The 11,852-nt window shown below is 36.2% G+C and overlaps 1 protein-coding gene across 1 annotated transcript in view; it reads left to right on the forward strand.

Annotated features, from left to right (window-relative positions):
• The window catches only part of astn1 (astrotactin 1), a 487,375-nt gene that overhangs the window by 99,848 nt on the left and 375,675 nt on the right, over positions 1-11,852 (forward strand). Inside the window, exons 3-4 of the mRNA XM_037682041.1 lie at positions 9,390-9,640; positions 9,827-9,969. Coding sequence (XP_037537969.1) covers positions 9,390-9,640; positions 9,827-9,969 — 394 coding nt within the window. The remainder of the gene's footprint in view (positions 1-9,389; positions 9,641-9,826; positions 9,970-11,852) is intronic.

An 11,852-nucleotide genomic window follows, 5' to 3' on the forward strand; every position in this document is an offset into this window, starting at 1 on the left:
ATATATTTTCTTTTTTTCAAAGTGTTGCTTTTTTTGCAAGGTATTTGTTTAGTTGGATGCTTTGGGTATTTTATAAGAAAACAAACAAACAAAAAAAAAAAGATATACAAAGTTCTTTCAACTTTATTGTTGAAAGTACCTTACATGAATTAAATATGTACATAATGAAGGAATCATTATTTGTTCTCTTGTATAAATGTAATCTTTTTTTGTCTGGTAAATTAAGTTTAACTGTGTACCTTGCTTTCCTGCTTTTGCTGCCAAGCAGTTGTGTCTGAAAACACAGTAACATACATTAGTATCCTGCAACTGATTTATTCAGTGCAGCATAGTTACTTAATTGCATTGTGTGAAGGACATGCTAGGTGTTTGACCTCACTATGACCATATTGATAGTTTGGCCAATATTAGGGTCACACTATGCATTTAAATGTTGTCAGTAATACAAGCTCATTTTCCATTTGACCTAGCAAAAGAGTGAATGTGAACAACAGTATTGTCCAATTAAACTAAATGGTCACATAGTTACAGTTGAAAGTAACTTAAGATCATAGCTTCACTAAGGTGGTATCTATTAAAAGTTTTTAAAACTTTATATTCATAACAGTTTTAAGATTATTTTTCATATGTTACAACACAAAACACTTATGTTAAATGTTTGTGAAATAAGGCAAATAATATTAATATAACACATTTGCTTTTTGATATTCCTGTTTGAAATTTCTTTTACCATGTTGGCTAGCTTGCCTCCTGTGTGTTCTGTTTATATTTAGGCCCCGCCCAGATCTGAACCATTACAGTGATAATTGAGTGTTCGTGTGTGTGTTTTAAACTAGCACTAAATGACATTCAACAATTTACATTACATATGCAACTATAACACAATCCACACAATATTCCATGATCACAAAGGGTTTTAAATAACTTTTTTAATGCTTTATGAGCTTCAGTGAAATATATAAAATTAAATCAAATGATGTAAGTCAGTTCGCTCATTAATTCTCATTTGCAGTGGAGGAAATCATGTGTGATGTGTTTGAAGTTTTTTTTTTTTTTGGCCTAGACATTTCTTCAATGTCAAACATACGCACCAAATCATATAGCATACGAATCTTCACATACAGTAACAAGCCAGTGATGATATTATTTTTAATACTTCAACTTTTGCTATAAGACTTGACATAATAACAAATGCATGAATGGATAGATTTGGTATTTGAATCCTGGCATTTTCCTCCCTTAATACAGCAGCACAATATCAAATTCAATCAGTGACCCTTCTGCAAAGTTTATTACATTCCAAGAAGGAAACTTCCTTTTGCTATCTTGTTGCTGTCAGAAAGTCCAGAGCTTCCTGCCTTCCTGATCCTTAATGCCTTGCATCCACAAACTAAGTGACATATTGATAGCTCAGCTCTGATACAATGTCTGCTCTGTCATCTTGAGAGAGGCCATGTCTTCTCTCCTCCATTCAGGGCTTATATGACAGGGGTGTAAGTCATAAGGAGCACTGGTGCCATTACAACATCATCCCCATCCATTAGTAAGTGGATTATGTAGCTGGAGCGCTAGCATGCCTTGAAGTGTGGTTTGGTTTTATTGGCAATATAAGAACATAGTCCACTCAGTCCCCACTTTGGTTCCAAGTAATCCTGACATTAAACTGCTCTTTTTTTATAGTGCCTGTATTATAACACTCTATGCATGGGTGCTAATGCAGGTTGATGGGTTTCAATTGCATTTGTCACCGAAGTTGATTTGATTGAAAAGCTTTTGTGGTACTTAACGTTTCACATTTTATTCTGGTTTGTTCAAGGATGAATAAAGTAATGGGGTGCTTAATGATATATTCTAAACTAATAATTACAGAAACAGTTTTTTTTTTACAAATCAGAATATTCTTTACCTAACCTGACATATGCAAAGAAAAAGATAAATACAAATGTACTATCACCCTAATCTTATTTTTACGTTTTTCCTTCAAAGAAATTTGCTATTTCATGTTACTGCGGCAGTTGTAAAATCTGATGTTGCATTGTCATACTTTGTGCAGAAATGTGTAACAAGACTTTAGCATAACCCCCCCCCCCCCCCCCCCCATTCCCCAAGAACACGTCAATTCAATTCAATTCAAAAATACTTTATTAATCCCAAAGGGAATTTAAATGTTGTTGAAACTCGTCATTCTGGTTTCATTAAAGAGTTGTTCTAGATGCTGATGTCTGTGGGCAGGAAGGATGTCTTGTAGCGGTCTGTCCTGCAACAGATCTGAAGAAGCCTCTGACTGAAGACACTCTGTTGTTGTATGACAGTCTGATGAAGAGGATGCTGAGGGTTGTCTATAATGTTCTTCATTTTATGAAGAATCCTTCTTTGTACAATCATCTCCAAAGGTTCTAGAGGAGTCCCCAGAACTGAGCCAGCCTTCTTTATGAGCTTGTTGATCTTTTTTAAGTCACTTGCTCTGGTGCTGCTCCCCCAGAAGATGATGGCAGAATAGATACCACTCTTTATAACAGACTTATATAAGATATGCAGTATCTTGCTGAAAACACTGAAGGACTTCAGCTTCTTCAAGAAGTACAGTCTGCTCTGACCCTTCTTGTAGATGCTTCATTGTTGCATTTCCAGTCCAGTCTCAATTTACCGATCGATCTACGTTCCTACCCTCCGGGGGAATCCCGATGCGTTCCCAGGCCAGTCGAGAAACATAGTCCCTCCAGCGTGTCCTGGGTCTTCCTCTGGTTCTCCTCCCGGTGGGACGTGTCCGGAACACCTCACCAGGGAGGCGTCCAGGAGGCATCCTAACCAGAGTGTCCGAGCCACCTCAACTGGCTCCTCTTGACGTGGAGAAGCAGCGGCTCTACTCTGAGTCCCTCCCGGATGATCGAGCTTCTCACCCTATCTCTAAGGGAGAGCCCAGACACCCTGCGGAGAAAACTCATTTCGGCCACTTGTATCCGAGATCTCGTTCTTTCGGTCACAACCCAAAACTCATGACCATAGATGAGGAGCTGGACCAAGTGGCTGGGGAGAGGGAAGTCTGTGCCTCCCTACTTAGGCTGCTACCCCCACGACCCGACCCCGGATAAGCGGAAGAAAATGGATGGATGGATGTATTAGTTTATCCATACTATTTCCTGAAAAGAAAAAAAAAAGTTTGTATCATCAGCAATCATTATGAATTTCAAAATACTGGATACTGTAAAAATATAATTTAAATAAAGTATAAATCATTTAGGTCCTACAACTGAGCCTTGAGGAAGGTCACATTTTATAGTTTCAGTTTGTAATGTGTTGTTAATTTGTACATATTGTAACTTATTACACAAATTACTTTTTAAGCACTGATGTACCCTATAAGCCATATTATTCACATTTTCCCAGTAGTCGTTCAGGATCAATAGAGTCAAATGCCTTACATAAATCAATGAACACACCCACTGTATTAAGTTTCTGATCAACCGCTGCAGCAATGTGTTCTGCAAACTCCATCACAGCTAAAGTTGTGGAGTAGTTGTTTCTAAAACCGTACTGGAGCTCATTTCATATATTGTTTTAATTAAGAAAAGAGTCCAGCGTTGTCATGATTTTTTTTCCTGAATTTTAGAAAATTGTGGTAACAATGATATAAGTCTATAATTTGTTTAAAAAAAATGTGCTTATTACCACTTCTGTGGACTGGAAACACCTTGGCTATTTTCATTTTGTCAGGAAAAATTCTGGTTAAGAACGATCTATTACAAATATTGGTGAGATGTTTAATAATACTATAAATTACTTCTTTCACAATAGCCATGTCAATATCATTAGTCTTTGGATTTTTATTTTTTATTTTTTCATTTTTTTTAACTACTTCTATGACCTCACTTTCACTCATTCTTTCAAGAAACATATTAATATTATTGAATGTATAATAGAGTTTTTCATTTTTAATCTTTGGCAACTCATTTACTAAATTAGGACCAGTATTAACAAAGAACTGATTGAAAACTTCAACAATATCCTCTTTATTTTCATTGTGGTGTTATTATGTTTAATACACATTGGGAAACTCTGTTTTTATGATTTTTAATGACACTATTAATTATCTTCCAAGTACCTGTAATATCATGGCTGTATTTTTGCAATAGCCTCTCATAATAATAACAGTTTTGCTTCCTCAGCACTGATGTTAATTTGTTTTTATATATTTTATATTTTTTGTCATTTTCATGTGTTGGGCACCTAATTAACTCCTTTTATACAGTAACTTATTGTTCTTTTTACATGACTTTTCCTGACTTCATTCATGGCTTTGTTTAGACATACCTAGACATGGATGCTGTCTATCATTGTGCACTAAGATTCATAACTGGCTGTGATTATCGTACCCACCACTGCACCCTGTATTCACTGGTTAACTGGACACCATTAACTTCACGCAGACTCTCTCACTGGTACATTTTCATCTTTAAATCACTTCTTGGTCTGCTGCCTTCATACATCTCCTCCTACATGTCTCTGCGTGAGTGCAGCTACAGCGTGCGCTCTCAGGACATTATTACCTGCAGTGTTCCCTCAGTGAGGACTGAACTAGGCAAAAGGGCCTTCTCCTACTCCGCTCTTGTTTCCTGGAATATTTTACAAAAAGATCTGAAGCTCTCGAACTTGACCTCTCTAAGTGGCTTTAAGAATCTGTTGGACTCCTGACAGGGACCAATGCTGACATGTTCCTGTTTTTAATTCTCTACATTTGTCTTATAATCTAGATGTTTTTGTTACTTTTTTGGCCATCTTATTTTAATTTGTAAAAAAAATAATAAAAGCGTATGCCTTTTTATAACTGTCTGTTGTTGTCGCTGTTGTCCATTGTTGTCATCTTTCTTTGTTGAAATCAGGTCTCACTCTCTTGTAAATGAGTCCACGAGGCTCAATGGGATTTACCTGTCTAAATAAAGGTTGAATTAATACCCTATATCTGGTACTGAATGAATCCACATCAGCCTTTAGTCATTGAACTCTTTGTTCTCACATCATTATGTTAATTTTTCATGTTGGTAAAAGGTAAACAACATATTAGGGAATGCACTGAGAATATCTGACTAAGCACTGCCCCAGTACTTAGTCACTCTTCTTATAGCAATTACCCTTTTGACAATCACAACTAAATGTTTTGCTGCTAATCACTCTATTATGTTCACTGGCTTATTGCAAAAATTGGCTTGGGTCTTATGCACAGCAATATTGTAACCATTGACCCTAAATCAAATAGGACAATGGTCCAATGAATATTGTGTTTACATTATTGTAGCTATATATATATTATATTAATAGATCTTTGTCAACAAATGGTTGTCAACTCAAAAAGCTTTTATTAAATCCATGTACTACTTATTTGAACATCCCCCTCACATTTGTGTCCCCACCCCAGCCATCTACACCAAGCCTAAGCCATGAATTGTAAAATGCTTGTTCCTTGTGTGATGCAGTGAAAAGTCCTGCAGTTTGATTAACATGTATATTTTCCCTAATAATGTGTCTAAGATTGGCACATTCATCTAGCCTAATTTGATTGTTGCTTACTCTGATTATGAGCTTAAAAAAATGCCAAGCAATTGGAATATAATGAGATTGTATTATCTGGAGAGTAAACTATTTGTTTGCCGTGTGTTTTCCTTTAAAAATAAATTCTTCAATTCAGCATTCTAATTATGCTTTTGGTTAATGTAAACATTGATTAGTGCAGCCTTAAGTGTGCTACTCTTGAACTTAATTGAATTGATCTGTGGGAAAGATTGAAATTGCATAACTCAACATTCTCTCTAAACAAAGTCAGATTAGAAGGATAAAAGGTTTATTTTCAGTTCAACGAGGAGCTCTTTTATTTAGAAAGTTGTAATTGTTTTTCTGTGAGTGTCAAATGGGATCATTATCGATGACTTGCAGAATGCTTAAAATTTAATCACTGCAGACTAAACGATTCAAGTCTCCTTTCTGACCAGTGTGCATTCTGATTAACTGCATAAGTGGCTCATATCACAGTGTCATTTGTTAAAGTCCTTGACTGTGCAGATTAAGCAAACAACACATGCAAATAGGCCTCTACTTTTGCCAATTTGGATTATTACAAGCCACAAAAACCCATTTATATTCAGCCTCAGTTGCTAATATGTTTGGGAAAAAAGAATGTTTTATGTAAATTAGTGATTAAACCCTTTTTTATTCAATCAATTTGCATATCTTTCCAGAATTGATTTGACTTACCCAACACATTGTTTAATTAAAAAAATCTATATTGATATTTTATTCTTTATAAGTGTCTTTAGTGTATTTGAGTGTCTATAAATGCTTAAACACTTATTCTTTTTTTGTTGTGTTCTACTTAGAATCTCATATTTATTCAGCTGATTTGAGGGGTTGGTTCACATTGAGCTAAAGAAAACATGACTCTCAGATATCTGTTAAATTAAGTCAGGTTATCTGGCACAGATTACAAAACAACCCAACTCAGACCCTAGTAAAGTGCAAATAAATACAGTCTAGTTCAACTTTAGCACTGCAATATATTCTAAAACTGCACATACATTTAAGTATATTAGAATCTAACATACCCATTCGTAAAGAGTTGTTTTGCTCAAGAAACTACTGATATTTTAATGGTTGATGGTAGGCCATACCCATACTCAAAAGAAGACCATGCCTTTTTTTATATGCATTTATTTTCTTCTGAAAACCCGGCAAGACCTGCATCATGAAGGATCCCACTCACCCAGCATATGCACTTTTTGCCCCGTTCTCCTCAGGCAGAAGGTTGTGGAGCATTAAGTGTAGAACCTCTAGACTGAGGAACACCTTCTACCATGAAGCTGTTAGACTCATAAATCCCAAACCAGAATTATATGTGAAAAAAATAAATAAAAATAAAAACACTGTTATGCCACTTTAATTGGTGCTATGTGCTGCTGATTATCCGTGCTGATCTCATGCCGCTGTTTATTGCATGCTGCTGTATTCATTCATGCCCATCTGCTCACACAGACTCATGTTCGGCTGCTGTTATTACACCATATTGTTTTGCAATATTATTGTTTAGCACATGTCTTAGCTCTTTTAGCTTACTGCTTAGCGTACCATTTGGCGTTTGTTTAGCGTATATCTTAGTGTATATCTTAGATCCCTATATACTGTTTTGTTTACACTTTATATTTTTGATTTCATTGGATGTAACGGGGACCCCGTGTACATAATTTTGTTCCACCTCATGTACCACATGTGATGAAATGACAATAAACCTACTTGAGCTTGAAGTTGAAGTTGAAATTGAAGACTACAGTTTGTGAATGATTATTTTTTTTTTTATCGGTATAAATATTGACTGATCAGGTCTGTAGGATAAGATAGAGGATGGTTGTTTTATTTGTAAGAGAACAAGTTTTAAACACTAATCTTAATTTTACAGGTAGCATTTTAGGAGACATCAAGTTTGGATAAATATTTCTGTCAGCATTACCTCTACTGGAGTTATGGTACAATCAGCCGAAGGCTTTTAACATTCTTTTTGAAACATTTTGATCATAATTCCTGTCTAGAAATCAAATAACAAAATTTAAAATACTGCATGGACTAGTTTAAAGTCTCCCTTAAGGAAATTGTTTGTTTGCTCTAATTTTAGCATTTTATGACCAAGGCAGTCATTCACTATTTTTAAATAAATCCATCTCCGGTGGCAAATTGCAGCCATCTGACTCTCTGTACCATCACCTTGACATTTTCATAACTCACTTTGACATTTTCCAAATTGCTAAATTTATCTCATTTTTATTCATTTGGTTGCCCTGCTGCTTGAATCAAATTAGGGATGCAAAAAAGGTAAATTACACATGCTGAACATGGAATGGCATGCCCTTAAGTCATACCTATGGCCTCATCTTTTATGTCTCGGTTGTAAACTTATTTTTGTAGTTACCTTAAAATGGCATGTGACATAGAATAGGTCAAAACATAACAGGAATGGTCTTTTGGCTTAATGCACAAAGGTACCAAACTGAGAATTGCTCTTGAACTCTCTTGTGTTTGCACAGGTTGTGTGCTTTTGACTTGCATTAACTTTGATCCATATTCTACGTCTTGAAGGGATTCTCCGAGTCTTCTGCCTTTTCTGCTCTACCTTTGACGCTCACCCTGTCACTGGCTTCCTCCCTTTCAAGTGTCTGTCTGATTCGGTTTTTGTCCTCTCTGCTAACCTCTCCTTAGGGCAGGATTGCTGCCCTTCTTCTGTCCATCTTGTACTCTCTCTCAACCCGCTGTGGGCGTAGATGTTGCCATATCCTTTTACCCCATGGAGTGTCTCAGAAGTCATTAAAATCAGAGAAGAAAAGGGCTGAATGGAAGTGCTTATGTGACATAACCCAGTCATATGGTATCAGTCTCTTGTAGAGCAAATGCATAGTATGACAGGATATTCAGACTCATTGTTGACTTTTTGTGTTTCCATAAACTGTGAGTAAAAGTAATTTCCAATTCTGTCAGATTTAAGGTTTGTAATGGATATTGTACCAGTGTTAATCTCATTGAAATGTTAAATTGCCAGGAATGTCCTAAACCTGTACAATACTAACTCATTTTTGGACTAATCTAATAATTTGTTGAAACCTACGCTAATGAAAAAAATAAAGGAAAACGATCCTAGATTGTGTCACGCTTTCAAGGTCAGTCAGTAACTGTTCTAAAATGCAAAGGCAAAATAATGACAGGCTTGATGGACTCGAGATAGATCTAGTTTTGTCAGTGTATTACCAAACAGCTTATTCAGTAAATAGGACCACTTTCAGAACATTGTCTAAAGAAGCATTTTACACTTTTTGTGTGAATTTTATTCATGGTTTCAAGTTTTTAGAGTTGATCTTTATTGCTATATTGATGTGTAAAACCAAGTTGATCAAATAAAGTGTCTTGATTTTTATTTATCATATAAACACAAATCTAATTGCAGTATGTTTCAACATGTTAAACTACACCATAAGGAAGGGAACTGTTGTCAGTGATTTCAGTGTTTAAAGTTCATCTTATTTATAAGAGACAAAGCATTCAGTATGGACCTTATTTTTAAGCCAAAATTAGTTTGTGAACCATGTTCTGGACTGTCTTCATTTCATTCCAAGGTGAAATGGTTACAATCAGAGCTACAAGCATTTAAAATGCTTTAGACAGTATTCATCAACTTCTAGCAGTAACCTTTTCCTAACAGTGCTTTTGGCATCCCTTCTTTGACTTTGATCCTATATTCTACTTGGCATGTATTTCTGACTCGGTTCCCACTTTTGACGCTTTCTGTTTTCTCTGCCTGTTTCTTTCTTCTCCCTCTCTGTTTTCTGTCTCTGCTCCAAATGCTACCCATCTCCCCTCAGGGCGGTATGATTGCCCTTCTGCTGTCCGTCCTGTGCCTTGTCCTGATCTTGTACACTCGCAGACGCTGGTGTAAACGCCGCCGCATCCCTCAGCCCCAGAAGAGCGCCAGTGCTGAAGCAGCTAATGAGATCCACTACATCCCGTCAGTACTGATGGGAGGGCAGGCTCGGGAAAGCTTAAGGAACTCCAGGGGTCAGGGTCCGAACTCCAGTGGCACCCTCAGCATCCGGGAGACACCGATTTTGGATGGGTAAAGACTATGCACTACAGACTATGTAGGAGAGGATCATTGTTATCTAACACAGGCTTAAAACAGCTACAATGTACATTCTGTTTGACTTATAAATCTCTAATACTCCATCAAATCACAACTTAAGATAATACTGTTTTTAACTTAGTATAATGCAACTCTAACTGAGTTCGACCTCATCCTCAGGTATGAGTATGACATCACGGATCTTCGTCACCATTTGCAGAGAGAGTGCATGAATGGTGGGGAAGAATTTTCCAGCCAAGTCACCCGAACTCTGGACTCTCTTCAAGGCTGCAATGACAAGAATAACATGGACCTGACACCTGGTAAGTAATCTGCACAAATAACAAAAACAGGTAGAATAAGCAAGACACTGCAGTTTACAGAATTCAGTTCAGTGCCAGTAGGGCAGTGATCAGTTATACATCAGATACATTAAACAGCTACTGACCAAGAGGATGGCCCAGCACAGAAGAGCAACCAGGACTCTGCGGTTCACACTAATCTGCAGGCCAGCGGTCACGTTTAACAGGGGTGAAGATGTGCACAACCTTGAAAGAGCGGAATGTTGGCTCGAGAAAGGAGAAAAGGAAGCCATCTTTGTGAAGAGAAGTCACCCATCATTAAACAGGGGTGGAGGCATCCATGTCCAATTGACACCCTCTTACAATGTTGTTATTGCTAGTATCACTCATCCCCCTGTGAATAGCAAGCGGCCATCAGTGCACTAATAATCAATTGTTAGGCTGATGGTCCTCCTTTTGGATGTGAACAGCTAGTTTTGGCTTTCACCAGCAAACTGGTTGATCTATTATGAGAAGGTGCTTCTTATAGAACTGAGTTTATTGCAGCTCCTCAGACTGAATAAGTCTTTTGGATAAAAGACGAAACATTTCAAGAAAGAATAATCTGTCCAGAAGATTAACTCAACCTAGACTAGATTTAAAATATTTTACATGCCCAATTGAAGCAGTATAAGTTACAGCATAAAGGCCCTGCCCAGGCAAAATATTGTAAACACCAGCGTAAAATGTGTGTACGTCAATAGTAAATATGGGAGTGTGTGGCCAAAAAATTATTATTATTTTTTTTTAAATTTTTTTTATGGTGTTTCCAGCATTTTTTCTTATCCTCAAACAAACCTTCTATCGGAATAATAGATCCAGTTCTGTACTTTCCACAACATGTAGAAAAAACAAGTCAAACACTCAATCCTGTCCTCCTACACACACAAACACAATTTTAAAAATCCTATAGAATGGTGTTTGTTACGTCAAAAAAATCCAACTAGCTTCATTGATTAATTGAACTTGGTGGTACAAGCTTTTATTTCATTAAAAATTATATATTATTCCATCTTTTCAGTATTACACTTGATTTCTTTGAAAATGCAATAACATAACTGTTGTTTTTAGAATAAACCTAATAATAGTTTTTAATAAAAGTCCCTGTATTTTTATTTACAGGTACAGTATTTTATTGCTTTTAATTAATTTAGAGCAGGCGTGACATATGCTTTGTATTCTGAAAATGATTTGCCAGTATAAAACTTTTTAACAACTGAAAGCCCAAACACAAAACCAGTGTGATGGCTGAATGACCATTCATTGTCTTAAAATAAAAGTGATGGCTTTTTACAAAAAATAAATAAAAATAAACATTTTTAACACCTAATAAGTAAAGACTTGGATAAAGGCCAGTGTTCTTTATTCCAGCTTTTTTTTGTTTTTACTCATATTATGCTGAAATCAAACACCATTCCCCTGGCATCTATTGCATAAAGTGGAACAGTTTTGAAGCAGGTGTACTATCTGAATTGCAATAAACAACATATTTACTGCTTGGACTCATCAAGGGATCAGAGTGACAGCGTACTCACACAGTGTTCATATAAAATCCAGACATCCCAACCCTGAAGCTAATGGAAGCAGAGTAATCTTGTGCATTATGCATTTACGATGGGTACTGAGATGAACTGGAACAAACAGACATTGCAGGCTGCTGGCTATGTAGGGAATGTTAATAGATATAAATACTAAGGAGGTCATTCAGAAAAAGACATTTGGATTTCTGCTAAATGAACAAAGATGTATTTTATATTGAAAGCTGCCATGACCCTTGCTTAGAATGATTTAACAGTCATACTTAGATAAAAAAAAAAATAAAAAAAAAAATAAATATATATATATATATATATATATATATATAT

The sequence above is a fragment of the Nematolebias whitei genome, chromosome 9 (genome assembly GCF_014905685.2).
Source record: "Nematolebias whitei isolate Nwh7 chromosome 9, NemWhi1, whole genome shotgun sequence".
NCBI classification, from domain to species: domain Eukaryota; kingdom Metazoa; phylum Chordata; class Actinopteri; order Cyprinodontiformes; family Rivulidae; genus Nematolebias; species Nematolebias whitei.